Source organism: Cricetulus griseus, chromosome 2 (assembly GCF_003668045.3).
Source record: "Cricetulus griseus strain 17A/GY chromosome 2, alternate assembly CriGri-PICRH-1.0, whole genome shotgun sequence".
NCBI classification, from domain to species: Eukaryota; Metazoa; Chordata; class Mammalia; order Rodentia; family Cricetidae; genus Cricetulus; species Cricetulus griseus.
In genome coordinates this window covers 206,924,324-206,945,700 of record NC_048595.1, presented here as the reverse complement: position 1 = coordinate 206,945,700, position 21,377 = coordinate 206,924,324, and the positions used below count along the sequence as shown (strand labels likewise).

Here is a 21,377-nt window from a genome sequence, read left to right as displayed (position 1 = left end):
CTGACAGGCTTGGCACTGGAGCTAAGAGCTTACATCCTGATCTGCAGGTAGCAGGCACTGGGACAGCACCTGGGCTTTTGAACTTCAAAGCCCACCCACAGGGACACTCCTCCTTCAACAAGGCCATACCTCTTAATCCTTCCCAAACAATCCCACTAACTGGGGACCAAGCATTCAAACATGAGCCTATGGGGGAAATTCTCATCACATCACCACAGGACTCAAGTGAAATGATGCATTAAGTTACCATAACTTTTGATAATTATTTTTTATTTATATTTTTGTGCTGTAGCTGGAATGAAGAGGACCTTGGCTTAAGGCTTTGGGATAGTAATAGTGGAATATGACTATTTTGAACTCTTACTAGCTCATTGTGAGTTTAGTAGGGAAGAAAGATGAGTGAATATGTTATAGTGTAGTCTTTAGTGTGGTAGCAACTGCTTAGGGAATGTGTGCTCTGCTGTAGGCTACAGGAGCCTCGTGAACTGTTACAAAGCATTACTCCCTTCTCTGGTGATGTCTGGGTGTCTCAGGCTGTAACTCCTTGTCTTTCTTTCACTTGTACCATCTAACCAGAAGTAGTCATAAAAAGCAAACCCAGTCCTACATGATCTGACCACTTCATTATTTAGGAAAGGACAGGGTGATGACCCAGTAGAAGAGAGTTGGCTTTTCCGTGTACCTGTTTCACTGTAACAGCCATTTATTCTGTGAGTCTCCGGGCAGTTAGGATATACATTCATGTGCCCATGACCTTCTCCCTGTGCTGTGAGAACTCTTTCCCAGGCTTAATATTTGCAGCTGAGTTGTTGTGCACACTTTCCTTGACTCTTTTTCCCTAAAAATGTCCAATTTAATCATTTAGTTCCTTCTTCTGATAAAGATGTCTAAAAGTTGCAGAAAGGGAGGTGGCATCTGTGTTAATTATCCTGCCATCATCTTGCCAGCAGCAAGATTTATTTTTGAGAGAAGTTCAGAGTTTTCATTTTTACATATTTGAAGTATTTAAAATAAATATTTATGAGCTGCTTTAAGAGACCTGATTATTGGCTGGTAAAGGGCTTAATTTAATTTTGAATAAATCCTATCAGTTTAAATCGTTTCCTCCCCCTTCAGAACCAGTTAAGACTTTAATCATCTCTCCCTTAATGGTTGTTGTTGTTGTTTAGTTTTTCTTGACCATCTACCGTGCATGTGATACACACACACACACACACACACACACACACAAACACACACACACACACACACACACACAGAAAAAGAGAGAGAAGGAGAGGGAGATGGAGGGATGGGGGAAGGGAAAGGAGAAGGAGTGCGAGTGTTACAGTGGTAGTGGCAACTGGCCTTTAGAGCATTTACCCTGTACTCGGTACTGTGCTACAATATTCTCTTTTGATTCTACAATTTAGAAAGTGACACTAGGACAGGTTTCATCAAGGTTGCAAGCAGGTGTAAGTTTCTTTTGTATTTTGATTAATTATGCTCCTGTTTCTAAGGCTTGTTCCTCCACAGTGACAAGGACCCCAGAGTTTAGAAGCATAGAGGCTCTGTGTCCATCACTGATGCATGTCTTCCCGGGACACAGTGACTGTGCTGGAACTCAGGATTAGCAGTGAATAGGAAGGCATAGCCAACGTCTTAACCAGGAGTCGGTGTGGAAAATTGATTTGCACAGCTTCGATTGTGCTCATGAACAGTAAATTCAGTTTAGTTAGCTTTCTAAGCTAGTGAATTACTTCCCTCAATAGTTGGTGCTTCCTGTGTGCCAGAAGCTGTTCTGAGGCAGGAATAACAACAATAAGTCTCAAGTCTCTGCTCTAAGAATTCAGTGTAGAGCATCCTTGCTTCATGACATCTTATAAATCATTAGGTATTTCATGGATTGTGTGGTGAATCACCACCGAGCAGAGTGATCCAATTCCTGTGTGTCTGCCCTGAGATTATGATGTAAGACTTCATTTGGAGGAATTGTAGCTACGTTCAGCTCTTGCTAGTACAGTGTTCAGATCCCCAGTCTACAGCTAGGGAGCAGATAAAGTAAGTCTACGACTTGCAATTAGAAGGATTTTTTTTTTTTTTTTACCAGTCATAATTTCATAATAGTCAGGGTTTTATTTTAGGAATGCTAAGATCAAAGAAGTGCTGTCTGCTTCATAAAGAGCAGTTCATTCACACTAATGAACAAGAGATTCTTTGCTGAGCCTGATTCCTTTCCGAGTTGATCAGACATTTGCTCCTTTATTATGCAATTCTAAATATGAGATAAAAAATTTAAATTAATATTAATTGGGATGGGTTTTGAGCTTGCTTTTATTTTATTTCCAAGAATTGAACTACACTGTGTTTTGAAGGGCACATTTAAAAGTATAGAATAATTTAATGAATTAATGTTTTTCAAAGAGGCACTTTCATGAATTGTCTATAATATCTCCGTCCTGGTTTATAAAGATAATTGTGAAAATGACTTAGTTTCTGTTTTGCATCCAGGCAAACTCTTCCACATAGATTTTGGATATATCTTGGGCCGAGATCCAAAGCCTCTTCCTCCTCCAATGAAGTTGAATAAAGAGATGGTAGAAGGAATGGGTGGCACACAGAGCGAGCAGTACCAAGAGTTCCGAAAGCAGTGCTATACAGCCTTTCTCCACCTGCGAAGGTGAGGGGATTGTAAGTGTGGTTCACAGAACACGAGAGCCAGGTGTGTGTGTGCCAAGGTGAGGGGATTGATTGTACTTGTGTCTCACAAAGCACTAGAGCCAGTTATGGAAACGTTTACTGACCGACCTTTCTTGGATAGACATAATGGCATTTTTCAATATACATTTGCTATATATAATGATAAACCGCATCAGAGGTGATTTTGCTTTCCCACTATTACATCTGTAACCTATCAGTTATGAAACTGGCATTATTAGAGGCTAGACTAACCAGGAGCAGTTTCACTATATCCTATGTAGCCACTGCACTGGTGTAGGTACAGTCATGATACTTGAGTCATTTTGTTTTCTAGCACTTTCTCTACCTCAATTTTGATGCTGTTTGAGATAATTCAGAATTTTCATTTTTTGGTCTCTTCAATGCCTCCTGACTCATTCTACTTTGGACAAGGTTGATTTTGCTCTGTCCTTTCTTCTTCATTGTTACTCTGAGCTTCTTTTATCATGGTTTGATTAAAAAGATTGGATGATAAACTCAGATATTGGACATGAACAGAACTCTGACAGTTAGTCAAAAGTGACAGTCACTGAACTCCTAGTGCAGTAGAAATCCTAATCTAAGGCATGCCTGCCTGCACTCCATCCCTGGGTAGGGGTGGTATGGCCATCATACAGGCTTGGTGCCTATAACCTCACCAAGTATTATGTCATCTACACATAGCAACAATTTTAATTTTGATTTGTATGTACTTATTTCTCTTGCCTTATTCTGATTGCTAGAGAAGCTAATACTAATCTAATACTAATTTAAATAAGATCACTGAAAACAGACCTCCCTGCCTTGGATACTATTATAGCATTTAGTGTTTTGTAATTCAGAATGATGTGAGATGTAAGATTTTGATAGATGTTTCAACTACTCTCCCCACAGTAGGCCGTGTGTTAAGGTTTTGACCACAGGGTGGCACCCCTGGGAGGTTCTATAGACTTTTAGGAGGAGATGTCCTTAGGTGATTATTGCTCTGCCAGGGTACCTTGAGGAAGGGGACAGGCAAGAGGTTATAGATTGATAGCTGCAGTGAAAGCTGTTTCACTGAAAGCAGAAGGAAAACAGTGTGTTTTATAGACTGCTGGTGGAGCATTGGTAGTGGGAAGGGTGAGAAAATAAAAGCAAGTTATTAATGTAGAGCTGAGTTCACATTCCTTACTACAAACAACATCACAGAGTGACTAACTTAAGTGTGAGTGAATACATACGTGGTCTCAAGGAAAAGCTGGGGTCTTCATATTACAATTTCTAGGTCTCACACCATGGAATGTTAACTTTTAGAGTTTCTAGCTAATAATGACATTCATATCATTTTCAGAAAATGTATTCTTTATAGATAAGAACAAAGAGGGAATACACTCTCACTGCAACTAGAGTTTTGTAACATTGACTATCAGTCTTTTTAGATGACAAGTGTATGCTTTCTTATGACTACCTAGGTTGTCATTTAGCCATGGCTACATGAATGGAAGGGAAATAATATCATCCCATGAGTCACTCATGAGTGACTCCAAGGAGTTGAACTTTAGTGGAAGTACAGTGACTAATTGCATATTTACTCATACTGTCTCTAACTTTGGATTAATAGTAGTCATAAAGTTACAGTTGCCACCACTTTGGAAGTGTTCTTGATAAGGCAAAAAAAAAAAAAAATCTAAAATTCTAACTCACTTTTCTTTCTTCTTCTTTTAGGTATTCAAATCTGATTTTGAACTTGTTCTCCTTGATGGTTGATGCAAACATTCCAGATATTGCTCTTGAACCAGATAAAACTGTAAAAAAGGTAATTGTGAACTTCTTTTTGTGTATAATACAGTCTATGTTTCATATATAAAAATGAGTAAAGACTTCAATGATGCATGCACTCTTTTTTTTTGCAGATTTTTTTTTATTTGAATTAGAAACAAGATTGTTTTACATGTCAATCCCAGTTCCTTTTCCCTCCCCTCCTCCCCTACCAACACCCCCAACTAAAACCCTACCTATCACATATCCTTTCTGTGCCCCAGGGAGGGTGAGGCCTTCCATAGGGTGTCATCAGAATCTATCATATCCTTTGGGATGGGGCCTAGGCCCACCCCTGTGTGTTTTGGCTCAGGGAGTATCCCTGTATGTGGAATGGTCTCCCAAAGTCCACAACTATGCTAGGGATAAGTACTGAACTACTACAAGAGGACCCATAGATTTCCAAGGTTTCCTCACTGAAACCCACGTTCCTGGGGTCTAGGTCAGTCCCATGCTGGTATCCCAGATATCATTCTGGGGACCAAGAGCTCCCCAATGTTCAAGTCAGCTGTTTCTGTGGGTTTCACTAGCCTGGTCTGGACCTCTGTGCTCTTCACTGGTCCTTCTCTGCAATTGGATTCCAGTTCAGTTCAGTAATTAGTTGTGGGTGTCGGCATCTACTTCCATCAGCTGCTGGATGAGGGCTATCAGGTGGCATATAAGTCAGTCATCAATCTCATTATCAGGGGAGGGCATTTAAAGTAGCCTCTCCTCTGTTGCTTAGATTGTTAGCTGGTGTCATCTTTGTAGATCTCCAGACATTTCACTAGGCCTGATTTCTCTGTAAATCTAAAATGTCTCCCTCTATTATGGTATCTCCATTCTTGATATCTTCTATTCTTCCCCTGACTCAACCTTTCTGCTCCCTCATGTCCTCCTCACCCCTCCTCTTCTTCCCTTCTCATTCTCCTAGCTCCCTCCCCCCTCTTCCCGAGCTCCCAATTTGCTTGGGAGATGTTGTCATTTTCCCTTCTCCAGGGGACCATGTATGACTTTCTTAGGGTCATCTTTATTTACTAACTTCTCTGGCAGTGTGGATTGTAGGCTGGTAATCCTTTACTCTATGTCTAAAATCCACATATGAGTGAGTACATACCATGTTTGTCTTTTTGTGTTTGGGTTACCTTGCTCAGAATGGTTTCTTCTAGTTCCATCCATTTTCTTGCAAATTTCAAGATTCCATTATTTTTGTCTGCTGAGTAGTACTCCATTGCGTAAATGTACCACATTTTCTCTATCCATTCTTCAGTTGAGGGGCATCTAGGCTGCTTCCAGTTGGCTATTACAAATAGTGCTGCTATGAACATCATTGAACAGATGTCCTTGTTGTATGAATGTGCTTCTTTTGGGTATATGCCTAAGAGTGAAATTGCTAAATCTTGAGGTAGACTGATTACCATTTTCTTGAGGAATTGCGATACTGCATGCCCTCTTTTTGCCCCAGCCCTTAGATTATTAACAGAACCAAAAAAGGAGTCCTACTGTTCCTCTATTCGAATTTCAGAAGCAGCACTCTCTCAAGTCTTCTGTGTTCAGTTCTGTCTGTACCCATAGTACAAGTCTAGAGAGACCACTAGCTCATTGTGAGAAGTGTTCCTCTTCCAGGTGGATCTCTGTGAGTTTGAGACCAGCCTGGTCTACAAGAGCTAGTTCCAGGACAGCCTCCAAAGCCACAGAGAAACCCTGTCTCGAAAAACCAAAAAAAAAAAAAAAAAAAAATCCTTGTAGTTTTCCCATTTGTCCCCTCTATTTTTGATTTTACTGGCTCACTGTAGAGTCCTGCCTTTTGTTTATTTTGTCAACAGCATACAGCGATAACTAATGAAAGCTGCCGCATGTGAGCAGTCACTCAGCTGTCTTAATAGAATTCCAGCAGCAATGGGAGGAAAAATGGTGGATTTGAATTCTTCCCTTTAAGCTACTTTCTGGTAGCTACTTCTGATGAGAGCAGATGGAAGAGATTTTATTATATCCAAAGGCAAAAGATAATGATGCATGTCAGTATTCAACCTCCAAGAAGATTGTGCAGCATTTTAACTTGTAGACATATAAAGTCTCTGAGAGAAGGTAGCATTCTCCACAACAGAGCTGCTCGTGCATTACAAGTCACGAGTCACACCAGCAGATCGACGTCTAACCCAGTGCACTTGGGAGAATGAAGTTCAGCTATGATTGAACGGGAGGGAGACCAGTTCTTTCCTCAGGTTTTACGTGTTGAACAGGCTAGGAGAAGAATGTGGACAGAGATATTTAAGAAAATAAACTCTTCAAGGGTTCCTGTTTTATTCAGGCAGATGGTACACTGGTCTTTCCATTTCTTTGATCCGGTAAGCAATATTCAGTGAAACTTTTTGTTTCTAAGGAGAGAAACTGTGTGTCCTGTTTTTTGTCTTTTTATTTGCCTTTACTGACTAAAGCCGATCCATCAGGAAAGATAATTGACTGATGGAAAACCCTTGAGCCATGAAGGATGCCTGCATCAGGCTTTGAGTGACCCCCGTGTTCTGCTCACATCTGCTCTATTAAGGAAGTCTTGTAGTTTCTTTGAAACTCATTTGTCATATCTCCATCATGCTCAGTCTTCCTTCAGTGTGGGTGTTCAGAAGTCATTTTGGGAAATTTCTGGCAATGTTTATCAGACTTGTGACAGACAGTGGCTTCTTTGACCAATTAAACCATGCCATAGGCAGTGTTTTCTTTATCTGTTAAGCTGTGTCATAGAAAATGATATCTCTGGCTATTAAGCCATGTCATAGGCAGTGGTTTCTTCGGCCAGTTCTTGTTTTTCCTGTATCCTCTGTTGTGCCACCACCTATTTCAGGGAGTCATGTGACTCTTACCAGCTGTCCTTACTGCACTGTTTTAAAGCTCAAAGCAATTCCCTTCATGAAAAATGAGCCAGAAAGCAAATTTGTTAGATATTTTTTTAGACTAGTAATTCCTACCACTTTATTTCCGTTAAATAGAGCTTTAAAAGGCATTTTGCCATATTTTTTGAAACTGTATTTCATAACATGTCTTTGCTTTCTGATCTTTTATCAAAATGTCAAGTATCCTGTTTAGATGTAGATTTAGTGTTGTCATAACTACTTGAAATATATCTTGTAGTTGACTAAAATTTGTTTTGCATTAGTTGAATTTCTTCTTTCAAAAGAAGTAGGCTTTCTACTTCAAGTGAGGTACGTTGCCACCATTGCTTTATCTACAGATTGGACAGCATGTCAGGTAGGAGAATACAGCAGTGTGCATGAGGCTGTTTTGTTCACAGGAGTGCAGGTCAGATTACCTGACAGGCCCCAACGTTTCCTGTGTTTCACTTCTTATAGGAAGTAAAAAGCTTTATAGTTATTTGGGAAATGATTCCTTGCATGTGACATTTTTGTTATTCAGATTCATTTGCTTGAACATACAATTATCCTAAACTGTGAAATGGAGTTAACAGGGCTCAACCCCTAAATATGAACCTTGGCCTTTAATCCAGCAGCAGCAATAGAAGGTCTCCCTGGCTTGGACATTCAAGAATTCACTGATCTTCATCTAAAATAAATCCTAAGACCCTTGGTTCAGAAAGCCTGCCACAAACTGGGGGACAAGAATGCTGCCTGAGACAGGGAACATCAAACAGCTTTGGTTATTTTTCCTTCATCATACTTGATGGAATATACATGGTTCCCCTTGTTCCACTGGGTCTTCACTTTCTGAAGGAGAGCTCTAATATTGCCTAAATATCCATGCACCTTTCTGTTAATATAAACATTATATGTTACGGATAAATGTCTACACCCTCTGTTAATGTGGGATATGCACGAAGGTCACCACCTTGAAGCCTGTGTTAGGGAGTTTTTGTTCCCTGCAGGCCAGGAGTGAGTATTCCATCATAAGCATTAAACATCAGAAGTTGCGTGGTAGCTGTGGGTCAGCGTGCCAAGCAGAGCTCAGTTATATGAGAAGCTCACTCAAAACTGGCATAATTCTTTCAAGCTAATTACTTGGAACAAAGACTGCCAGATAGTTTAATCAATAAAATTACATTTTGATGAAATTAAGTATTTTTAATATGACCAAAGCTTAGTGAATTAAATAAGATTCAGTAATCAGCAAATCAATCCTATTAGTTTATTACATAAGTATAGTATGTCTTTTTATAAGTATTTAAATGTACTTGTAAAGTACTGAAATCATATGAAAGTAAACACTTTTGGGCTGGCAAGATAGTTGATTAGGTAAAGGTGCTTGTCACTGAGCCTGGTGACCTGAATTTGATCCCAGAACCTATATGGTAGAAAGCAAAAGTTTTTTTTCCCAAAAGTTATCCTCTGACTTGCACAGTGGTAGTGTGCTTAATAAAAATAAATAAGCAAATGAACACACAAATGGAAAACTAGGACAAGAGGACTTTGAGTTCCAAGCCAGTCTGGGTTCCATAGCAGATTCTGTGCCAGTGTGGGTTACATAATGAAACAATGTCTCAGGAAGAAAATAAAATGAGCTAATTAAAAATACATAGAACACATCTGTAATCACTGCCTGTGTTTGTCAAGTGTATGGATCTGTTGTCTATAGATCTGCTTTTCTCAAATGAAAATGCCACTGTGCACATCCTCTCCTTTCTCTGAACAATCTTGAAGCCTTCCTGTTCACTACACAGTGTCTGTAAGCTGCTGCTTGCTGGTGAAGTCATGCCCTGGTGTCTGTGTGATTATATTAGTAGAGCCCGTGTCCCTGTGCACAGAAATTGTAGTAAGAGAAACAGACAGCAGACAGGATAAAGTGAATAAGAGTCCCAACTTATTGGATAATAGTGCGTGAGAAAGGTGAGAAAAAGGAGTGGGGGTGGCATCTTGAGTTGGCATGATGTTGGTGATTTTAGCTGTAGCCAAGAATGGCCCCACTGGGAAATATACACACTCTTGATGAGAAGATGCCTGCAGCACTGAAATAAGACCTCTTACTAGAGAAGTGTGCATCACTTTTCACAGAATGTGTGCACCCTAATAGTCCTTGGCTTTGTGACTAGAGATGGTGGGTTGAAAAGATGATCTTATCTGCCAGGAGTTTCAGATCTTCCTATCTTTTCAAAATGTGTAGCAGTCTTCAGAGGGCTGGAGGGGGAGGCACTAAAGAGATGTTTAATGGATCCACATATAAACATGACCGCTTAACAGCCAGTGCCTTGTCATTCCTTGTTCCCTTTATTTCAGTAATTAAAAAGAAACCTCTAAACTTCGATGCCATGTTTATGCAGTAATTTAAGGTACTATTTTCTATTGGGGAATTTAATGGAGACATTCTTTCTCTAAATTGATTTCCTATTAAACTTTAAAACAAAGAAATCATATATATTACAAGAAGCTATAAATAGCTAACTGTATTTGAGGTAACCTGTAAAATTAAATTACCCATTGTTCCTGCTGGATGACCATGGCTCCTGTTGGATCAGCCTGTAGATGTCATGATATCCATTCCCTTGCAGTCTGGGAGACACAGGCTTTCGTTTGCTTTAGCAGCAGCTACATGTCTTATTAAAGCAGTTTCCGGTGGTGATTCTCCTGCAGCCATCAGTGTGTGGGATTTGGTTTTCCTCTGTTTTGTTTTTGTTTTTTAAGCTACTCCTTTAAATCCTCTTCTATTAGACCTAGGAATTTTGGTTTTGTATTCTAATACAGCACAAATAGATGAACTCAGAAGGAAAATGATAAGTCAAAACTTTTCCTTTCATCTATTAGACCTAGGAATTTTGGTTTTGTATTCTAATACAGCACAAATAGATGAACTCAGAAGGAAAATGATAAGTCAAAACTTTTCCTTTCATCTGGATGGGTAAAAGGTGTTCCTTTTTTGTAGTTACTTTTATGATTACATTATTAAGTTGCTACAGGGAAAACATTCTGCTTTGATTGTCTGCTGTTTGTTTAATTTTGAGATAGGGTCCTACATAGCTGAGACTAGCCTTTAAGTCATGATTCTCCTGCCTTCATCTCCCAGAGTCACATCCAACTTAACCTAGCTTTCTGACTAAGAAGAATTTAATGGAGAAAGTCTGCATTTGATTTAACTGAAAGCTGCTGCTGTGTGAAAGATCTTAAACATTATTTTTATTTGAAGGTCTTTCTATATTCGCTTGTATAAATTGAACAGTCAAAAATACTTAATTTAAACAAAACCATTATGCTTCTTAGTATAAAAATGTGTTTCAGGGCTTTATTGGGGAAATTGTCCTGCAAATTTAAGAATTGTTAAGATAGGTAGACAGATACATACATACGTACATATTTATACATGAATGTGATTGGATGTAGCAAACTTAGGCTGTATAATTCTGGTGTCGTACAGAAACTTTATGCCAATCTATGGGCTTTATTTTATTAAATTCACATTTAATAAATAATTCTCTGTAAATAGACTAAATTGGATTATTAGCAGGAGCAGGGAAATTATACCATTGTTCAGTGATGGGAGTTTGTATAGGCTGGTGCAGGTTAGGGCAAATAGAATGGTTTTGAGGTTGCTGGGTACAGCATTTGGAGAGGGGTGTGTACATATTACATGCAGGTGAAGGCACTAGGCTGCCAAGTGCATTACATTGAGGGTGTGAACATATAACTCAAAAACAAGTAGAAGCCCATGTGAAACTATCTCTTATGCTTTCCATGACTGAAACTGTTGTGTCTGGATGCTTGGACTTTCCAGTGTTACAGTCACTAGTGATACCATTGATATGTGGCCCATTGGTGACTAGAATGCCTGCAGCATACAGCTGAACCTGTTTTGGCTCACTTTCACTTTTAGATCATTTGAGCATCTGGTAGTGGTAAAGTAGACTCCTCAAAATATAATTATCAACTGTGAAAATGTTATTGCTAGCTAAATGAGTCTTTTAGAGAAGCTGTGTGTTTCTTGAAAATGTAATGGTTGAAATGGGTCTACTGTGGGACAAGATTGCAAGTGGCTCTTCAAGAATCAGGCAAATTGGGATTTCCCAAAATGGGGAAATATTTACTCTGAATGCTCAGTTGCCTTTTGGATGTTCTGATACAACACCTGTTTTGAGTATTAGAGTACCCCAATTCACAACAGTGACCATAAATGCAAGTGGCGCTTGTAAGGCAGGGTACAAATAAATAGTATTGAGTTTCCAGCATCATTCATAGGCAGAGTGTATAACTTTGAAAGACAAACAGCAGTGCATAAAAATTTCAGTTTGCTACTTTTTGCTTCAAGGCAGTTTCCAGATTGTTCTCATAAGTATAGGTAAGTAATATATTTGAAACGGAGCCAGTGTTCAGCAGTGCTTAGTGTTGGATGGAACCTCAGTCTACCTACTAGGATGAATCTTAACATCGTCACAGCAGAATTTAGTCTTTTCCATGCCATCTCGAATATTTATGTTAATAGGTCTGTTAATAGATAGGTAAATGCGATACAAAGCCAACGAACACAAAAGCAGTGAGTGGAAGCGCACTGAGATGATCCATGTGCCTCTCTGCACATGTGAACGAGCTTAGGGGGAAACACATGAGTAGTGTCTGGGCCTGTGGGTGCAGCAGAAGACCTAAAAGGAAGAGGAAGGACAAAGTGAAAGCTGTACAGCTAGAAGAGTGGCACCTAAGAAAGTGTTAACTTACACAGCCATGACAGCAGTTGAATGCAGTGCCAGTTTGCAGAAGTTATGTAGTCTGAAGAACAGAGGCTATAGCTTGGTGAACTACCAGACTCTTAGGAAGGTAGAGGGCAATGACAGGGGACCTAGCACAAGTCAGGGAAAGCAGTACTACTTGACCTCATGCATGGAAACCATTAAAGAAAATGTTTCATCTATGGTAATGAATATTCTGTGCCAATTACCTATTTTCTTTCTGCAGTATAGGCACTTGACTCAACTACACAATCTTTGGTTAAATTAGGCTAGAGTTTTATTTTGATCCTTATGCTTTCAGATTTTTTTCTTATGTTCTTGAAATAGTAACATAGTTATCAAACATCCTGCCACAGAGAAATCTGAAGGATCTTGGTTGTTGTTTTGTAGGGTCCAAAATGAGAGAACCAGATCACTGAAGACAAGCCCTCTGAAGTACCAACCTGTCCCTAAGTTTGCATCTCCTTTTCTTTTGCCTCTCTGTCCTGGCCATTCAATCAAGCCATGTGCTATACTCCACACTGCAGCTTGCTGTGGCTATGGGTTACATTACCTCGCCTTTCTCCCTCTCAGTGTTCTCTAGTTAAATCCTATATGTAACTCCCTACCCATGCTTTTACTAGCAGACCTAATTAACTCAGTAAGGCAACAAACCGAAACCAAAGAAGCAGAAAACAATAAAGATGCCGGCTTAGGGAACTATCTGGGAAAAGGGCAGTTTGCAGGAGTGGGAGACAGCTAAGCAGGTAACAGAGGGTGAATTTGATGACTGTACAGTATTGTCAAAAAGAAAAGGAAATATAAAATTATGTAGTTTGTCTACTTGGAAATCCTACTTCCTTCTGCTTTACGTTGAAGTCGTATATGTGGGTCATTAATAATAGAGGAGTAAAGTGCAGTGATTTTTGTGCAGGGACATCAGACTGTCTGGAAGCCCATACCTCTTTACCAGTTAAGGGTTCCTATGGAAGCTTCCAACATCCTTGGTTTCTGAAGATAGACATTGTCTTTAGCAAGGCCATCACATAGGCAAATAAGAGATTTGTGTACTGCTTACTCGGATTTTATCCAAAATAGTTCTTCAGTCACACTGGCTTCTATATTTGAGGGAAAACACACATATATGTGTATGCATTTATGCTTGCACTCCTTTTTCTAGTACTTAATGCTATTGAAAATGAACTGTGTCTTAAAATATTACCTAAAACTATCCTGTCTTTGGCATTATAGACCCATTGAGATCATCCCTTACTAAGATCAGAGGACTGCAGTGGGAAAGGCTTTTTTAGAACTTTTCTTTACTTTGCCAGTGTTTTATATACTTCTTGTGAACTATGACCCTCAAAGTGTGCATGGCTCAGGAGTTGTTAATATAATCTCACCTTGCTGTGTCTATTTCTGTCACTCAGCTCTCCAGCTAACTAGAGTGCTCAAGAATAAAGTGCAGCTTTGAGCTAAAGTAATGGCATTTCTGTTCTTAAAAGGAGTGCCTATGATTGGAAACCAGGCATTCAGAGCTCCTTATTGGCATAACTCTTGGCATCTTGATGGTGTCTGTTGGTTTGATTCTGCCTCTGCAAAGCATATTCCTGACTTGTTCCATTAAAAGGTTGATGTTGTCTGGTTCTCTCTAGGTTCAGGACAAGTTCCGTTTGGACCTGTCAGATGAGGAGGCTGTGCACTACATGCAGAGTCTGATTGACGAGAGTGTCCATGCACTGTTTGCTGCAGTGGTGGAGCAGATCCATAAGTTTGCCCAGGTAAGTTCCCAAGCGCTGTGTGCCTGTTTCACCCTTGCGAGGTACTAAGAGACCCTCACCTGCTGGCTGACATCATTATCCTTCCTGGTTTTGTTTTTCCACCAATCCGAATGACTTCTTAGCCGTGGATGAAGGGAGCATCTTGAAATAATATCATTTCTACATAGAAGAGCATTTTAGAGCCCCTTCATAGCAATCCTTGCTCAATGTAGTCCATTACAGCTCCCCTTTGAAACTTCTAGGCTTGGCAGAAGTGTTGGAACATGGACTTAGGCACTTTGTGGTTTTGGTAAATGCTGCAGTATAAGGAAAAGAGTTTAGAAGGCAGGGAAAGCAGTATACACCCATCATGGATATGAATCAGTATTCAGGTTAGCAATATCTCTCATGTATAAGGAAACTTTTGCATGGCAGCCCTGGATTATGACCTTCAGATTTGATATGTTCCTTGTATGAATCTCATAATGAAGATGATTATGAAAATGACTGTCAAAAAGTCAGACTCCTTCTCTTGTGAAGTCTTCCCTTACTTTATGTATTCACTAAATCTCTGTTCTTTGCTCTCAAGTTCAAGGTCTTTGTGCAGATTCATCAAGCAGTATCTAGTATGTCACCAATCCTTTCTGTTCCTTTAGTTATGTCTTTACTACTGCTTTTCTGTCCTTTTCTGAAGAGTATTTTAATGCAGGTTTTCTTGGTTTGATAATAACTTGAATAATAGAAACTTTTATTTTATCCTTTCTCTGTATTTAAGTCTATTTCTATTCATTTTTACCTTTATTCTAAATTTTCTGGTCAGATACACATTAGCATATGTGAAAATTGTATATGATCTCTTCTGTGTTGGATTTGTGTGCATGTTCAAAATCCCTGTTGCAAACACAGGTATTTACCTGTTCATAACACAGGCAGAAAGCCAGTGTTCTACTACTAATAACTATCTATTTGGTTCCAGTTGTTTGAAAGTTACTCTGTTTGGTTTTAAGCATTAAAAGCAGTATCAAACTTAACACTAGAAATGCTTGATTATTTCCTGAACTGAGGAACTTTAGGCGGCATGTTGTCTTAACAAAATTCTCTGACGAAGCCAGCTTAGGTAGAAGGGCCAATGTCTACTAATGTCCATCCAGAAGAGAAACTCACCTTGTATAACTATCGTTGGTACTATAGCTTTAAAACTTTAAGGCTGAGACTTAGATATGTGTTACCATTTTGAGTTCTATGAATAAATAAGTAGAAAATAAAAGATGCTAATTTTGAGCACATAAGTAGTGTCCTGAGTGATAAAAATTTCCACAATACTCCTTTATGAATTTATTATTTTCTTCTACAACTATTAAGTGGCCCTTCCTCTTCAGATGAGTATATAAGTGGGAACAGAGGTAGCTGGATTAAAGCATTGCTGTTCCTCTTGTGATAAGTAGCAGAGATTTTTCTAATGTTTGTATTTTGTTTGTATTATGTGACTTGGCATAGTAAGTCCCTCTAGGGTCCATACCTCATGTTCTGTGATTTTGAAATTTCCTTGTGTATATGTTGCCCAGTAAAACCCAATTCTATGACTGTTCTTAATTAGCCACAGTCTAAGCAAAAACACTAACATCCTTCAGGGGTACCCAGTGCACACTCCTTATATGTAGTGCCTGCTATCTCACCTCTATAAAGAATGTGCCTCTTTGTGTAAAATAAGCAATCTGTTTTGGAACATGGGCTATCAGCGTACTTCCTTTTCTTTCTTTTCTCGATGCAAAATAACTTTAAAAGAGAAGAAGTAGATGATGTTGAGAGTTCCCATTATGTAGTCCTCATTTCACCACTAGGCTTGAAGAATAGCAGTGTACAATTTCTCATGGAACAAAACAAAATGCTGAGTTCTGTTACCAATGAAAGTCTTCACTGAAAACCCATTGTTTTTTATTTAGAATTTTTCTGAAGAGCCAGGGAATTCCTAAGCAGCAGTTTAAATAAGTCATCATTAAAGGTCATTGTGTGGCACAAATAGCAGTGTGTCAGCCCATGCCCACATGTGTTCCTAATGCATTTGGCTTCTATGAGCAATAAACAGACAACAGTCATAATGGCTGGGAAACAGTAATAGTAGAGGCAACAGCCACCTATCAGACACCTGAATGTTCCAGCACTGATGTGTGCTCCCTGCATTACCTCAATTGTTGTCTTGCCTGTGACATACATTCACCATCTGGAAAATTGAGGACAACAGGTAACATGATCCAGGTCCATACCTGTTACCAAAGGATTTTTTGTGGCTATGCACTCAAGCTTTACTTTATTAGACATGAATAGAGTTTGTTATGAATAGGTTTGTTTTTATTATTACTTACTTATAAATAAAACAGAAATACTTTTTATCTTTTCTTCCCTAATTTTCTGACCATCAAAAGTAAAAGTAAACTGTTGGGCATGAATTTGCATGCCTTTAATCTTAGCACTTGGGAGGCAGAAGCAAGTGGATCTTTGTGAATTCTAAACACACACACAGACACACAGACACACACAGACACACACAGACACACACACACACAGACACACACACACACACACACACACACACACACACACACACACACACACACACACGACAACCAGCACTACATAGAAACCCCATCTCAAGAAATAAAAAAAAAAAAAAAAATTAAAAATCTTTTAACTGCTCAAAAGCGCCCCCCCTCCCACGGAGCTGCCTGGAATAGTTCATCAGAAACAAATACCTTCACTATGGTCACTATGGAACATCACTGATTAGCCTGTTGGACAAAGCCCATCCTACTTGTCTCTGGCCCGTGCTGTTCTGCTGAGTGTGGTCAGGCCTGAAGTTCGGCTGCCAGTTGCTACATGGTCGAGGCATTGAGATCTTCCAATTGTTCATTGCTGTGATGGTAGTTCCTGGTTGCCTGCCTGATGGGTGCCCACTAAAATTTCCTGAATAGTATTTTCCTTTCATACAGATTCCACTTACCTATATAAGAAAAGATTTTTAAACACTTCTGTGTGATCCTGGGGAAAGTCTTGCTATCCCTCTTTGCCTCCTCACTTGTCTCAACTAAAACCAGCTTCTACTTTCTTCCCTAAACTCGTATCATCTTAAAATCTTTTGTTTGATTTTTGAGATTATAATATTACTACATTTCTCTCTTCCTTTGCCCCCCTCCAAACCTTCCCATATTTCTCTCACTGCTCTTCTTAAAAGTCACGGCCTCTCTTTTGCATTAATTGTTATTGTATATATATTCATATATGCATATGAATACATATATATTCAGTCTGTATAGTGTTAGTTGTATGTATGTATATTTTCAGAGCTGGCCATTTGGCAATGGATAACCAGTTGGTGGGCTCTTCCCTGGGGATGTTTCCAGCATCCCTGCATTGAATATAGCTCTTTGTATATACTTTTCCCTGTCGAGGTTGGCATGTTCATTTGTGCCATCTTGTTAAGCTCACGTTTGGGCAGTCATCTTGGTGAGACTTTATGGGTGTAACTTCTGACATTACTAGGAAGCAGTCTCTCAGCAACTCCCTGATCCTCTGGCTCTTAGAATCTTTCTGTTTCCTCTTCTGCAGTGTTCCCTGAGCCTTAGGTATGGGATTGCTTAAGTCCTTTTAAAATTGGTTCTTCGAGACTATAGGGAGCTAAATGTTGGAGCCAACTCTCATACTTAGTATTCTTAATCTTTTTTTTTTTCCCCATCGACAGACACTTTTGAAGTGTTTTAAAAATCATTTGAGACCATCTGTTCAGTCACAAGATTTTTCTCACAAACACATAAAAACATACATAAACATGCATGGGGATTTTATTTTTGAAGTGTTTCCAGGATCTTTAGACTTTTAGCATGTCAGTGTGGGTCTTTTACAGTTTGCCTTTTACCAGCATTTTCAATATTATCATGTGAAAGCTTTTAAAAAGAACGTTGTAGTTTAAATGACAGTCCCTCTCAACAGGGTTGCCCTGACCCCAGCCTTTGCCGTGCTGGAAGCATGCTTCCTGATGGTTAGAGGACTCTTGAGGTAGGACCTCACTTGGGTCAGAAACATCTGGGTTATTACCCATAGAGCCCAGCCTGGTTATTGCCACATATAGGTTCCAGATAATGCGTGTCATTTTGTGTGATGCTTCTGAAAATGTAAGTTATTTCTTTCATTAGCATAAAATAAAGATTTTACCATGTTCTTACTTTAAGTTGTATCAGATTGAATTTAGTCAGAATGCTGGCAGTTTCGCATGCACACAGGTATCTGCACACTGTAACACTTAACAATAAGATTCTCTGCCAGCTCCAAGAAGATGCAGTTCATAGACACTGAAGGTATGAAGGATGTAGATGGTACTGGATGCCTCCATCATGGACTCAGCTGTGGTGGGCTGGCTTTGTTCTTTCAGGACTGCATTAGGTTTGGTTTTCAGACCAATGCAGAATTCAGTCCTTACATTCTGTAAGAAATGACAGGTATTCAGTTGTCTTGAGAGTGTGGCACTGAGAGCTAAGCATGCTATTTGGAATGTAATTTTGGATGGGTCTGCCTTACAATGATGGATGGAATTTTTTCTCCCACATAAAATTTGTAATCTTATTACAATGAGTCAGAAACTCCTCTCCCAAATATTCTCTCATATAAACCTATTTCTTGACAAGCCTCCGGAATCCCATAGATGGTCAATTCCATCCTGATCCTCTTTCTGAACATTTAGCAAAGTGATTAAGTCACTTTTATTAGTTGTTGTTTAATCTTTTCTCATGAACAGTGAACTAATTTTTTTTTGTTTTGTTTTGTTTTTAATTTTAATAGTACTGGAGAAAATGAAAGTGGATTTGGCTCTTCGTGATACCTGGCCCAGTAAGAAAACACATGAGAAGCCACTGTTGTTTATGCTAAAGATGTCAGAGAAATGACCAAGGAAGAGAAGGTGTCCAGAAGTTACATTGTGGCAAAGTTTTGTCTCCTTGGATGCCAGTGCTTAAATCTCGGCAAAGAAGGTTTGTTTAAAGCAACTGTGTATAGAGCAGGGCATAGTAGCTCACAACTGTAACTCGAGAACTCCAGAGGCTGGGGCAGGAAGATTTGCCACCAATTTGAAGCCATCCTCAGCTACATAATGAATTCTGGGCATGCAGAAAATCATTGTATATATTTGTCTTATAATGTATAAAGATAAAAAGAGAATTATGTATGTTTTTAAAATTACAGAGAAATTCTATTATGAAACAGTAAAGCCTCTGAATCTGAAATGCCCTGTTTTCTTTTTTCCATATGCATATGGATTTGTTTTTCAGTTTTGAAGATGTTTTTCTCCTCTCTTCCTCTCTCTTTTCCTCATTCTCTTCCTTCCTACCCCTGTTTTTACTCATTGGTTTCTGTATAATTTACATAATAATTTGCTGCTTTTACATTTTCTCCTGGTTGTATACATTATAGCACATTCTTTTTACAGTTGAATTTTTTTTTTTTTTTTTTTTTTTTTTTTTTTTGAGAAAGCTTTTTGTGGCCAGGGGTAATGAGAAGCAGGACTCAACAGTCTGCAGCATTGGTCCAGCCCTGACCCTGTGCTCTGTGTCCTGTCTGCTGTTGCCACAGGCAGCACTCAGCATCTCTGTGGGAGGTGGTAAAGTTGGGTAAGGTAACTCAACAGGAACAGTTAGGAGTCAGTTGCTTCTGCCTATAGACAAGTGGAGATGGGTACATGGTCAAGAGAGCAGGGTAAGGGCTGGGAAGAAAGGTGAGGAGAAAAACAGCACTTAAAGAAAGGGTTATTTCTCTTAGAACTGTAAATATTGAGGTTTTGTTTTATAAACTACAGTTCACAGCTCTCCTGAGTTGCATGTATATAAAACGGAAGGTGAAAGTGTGATGTGACTGTAGATACTGTCACTCAACATGAGGTTCCATCACATTCATGTTACACAATATATATTATCTTACTGCAATAAATTAAAAGAGGTTTTTACATGTATTTGTGTATACATAGAGATGGGAGCAGCATGCCAAAGGACTTGTGCGGCCATTAGAGGACAGCTTTGAGTAGGTGGGTCTTTTCTGCCACCTCATGTATTCTGGGGACCAAGCTCAGATGGCAAGGCTTGGTGGCACACACATTTCTTTATTCAATAAGCCATTTCTCTGTCCCAATAAATTATTTTTCTATGCAAACTGAGATTTGAAATCTTTTTTAAATAGCTCAAGCATGTATCCTTTCTAAGTAGAATGTTTGTCTTTCAAGACTAGAATTTCCACCAATCCAGCTTTTTTTCTGAAGAATTTTTGAAGAAAAGGAGCATCCATTCATAGTAATAGAGTACCTCAATTGCACCTGCACATTCATGTAGTCATGTGACCTTGTAAGGAAAATGAGTATTTCTTATTTAAGACCCAATGAATATTAAATATCAAATAACAGGATGCATAAAGGTTGAATTACTGCAGTTTCTGAGAATTCCATTAATAGTTATTTCTAACAGCTGTAATGCAAGCATACTGTTAAGGGAACTTCTTTTAATTTCATGATTGCTAAGATAGTATCCTTGAGATTCTTTGCTTTGTATCATCCTCATCCTCACAAATTGTATAAAGCACTCAGGCAGATTAGAAATATAAAGAGGAAGCAATCTTTTAAATCATCATTAGAATTTATGCCTAAAGTAATTGGCCAGCTCCCTTCTCTCCACTCCTTCATGTACTAGTGCCATTTTTCATGATCAAAAGTCTTCACCCTTCTGTGGTCCCTTCTGAGTCCTCGTCTGTTGGCTCTTTCTCCTGTCTTCTCTTAACTGGCCCTGTTGATAATGAAGCCTTCACTTCTGGTCAAGGTTACCATAGCTCTATAATCAACATGTTGGCGAGTTGGACATTTTCGTTATTTTTGTGTCTGTTGTCTGAGGTATCAGGCCTTTTCTGTACAGGGCCAGCCATGATGGTTAATATCTTCAGCTTTGAGAAGTTCATGGACTCCTTGTATCTGGTTTTGCACAGGAGACCACAAACATGTAAACAGTGGGCAGGGCCAGATACTGAGCTCTTCCTGAGCATTTTGAAGTTCACTGTCAGATAAAATCTCTACAAACTCAATATTTAATAGTTTGATGCATGTGCCAAACAGGACTCGGGAAATGATTTTTTACTACTATGAATTCTGTGCAGCAAGCACTGCTGAGTGAGACTTGCTTAGGCTTGGCTCTATCAGGACTGCTTCCCCACTGCCTAGTCTTTTGTGCAGTAACCTGATGAGTCATGTTTCTGTCTGATGGAGGCTTACCACCTACCACCCACAGCCACGGTCTGTCTTCAGAGCTACACCTTCATATTCAGTACCTGACCTTCCTCCTAGATCCCAAACAACGTTTAAACATAACTTTAAAAATTAGGTTTGGTATTTTTAAAACTGAAACTTGACATACAGTACTGCAGTGTAACTCCTGATTTTTTTTTTCATGCAAATCTGTCCATGGAAGGGCTTGTGTGTTGATATTCTT

The 21,377-nt window shown here is 39.1% G+C and overlaps 1 protein-coding gene across 1 annotated transcript in view; it reads left to right on the top strand.

The window, feature by feature from the left end:
- Positions 1 to 19,139, top strand: part of Pik3c3 (phosphatidylinositol 3-kinase catalytic subunit type 3) — an 88,929-nt gene extending 69,790 nt beyond the window's left edge. The window contains exons 22-25 of the mRNA XM_027400644.2: positions 2,491 to 2,659; positions 4,402 to 4,492; positions 13,765 to 13,890; positions 18,700 to 19,139. Coding sequence (XP_027256445.1) covers positions 2,491 to 2,659; positions 4,402 to 4,492; positions 13,765 to 13,890; positions 18,700 to 18,714 — 401 coding nt within the window. The 3' untranslated portion in view covers positions 18,715 to 19,139. The remainder of the gene's footprint in view (positions 1 to 2,490; positions 2,660 to 4,401; positions 4,493 to 13,764; positions 13,891 to 18,699) is intronic.
- The last annotated feature ends 2,238 nt before the right edge of the window (positions 19,140 to 21,377 follow it).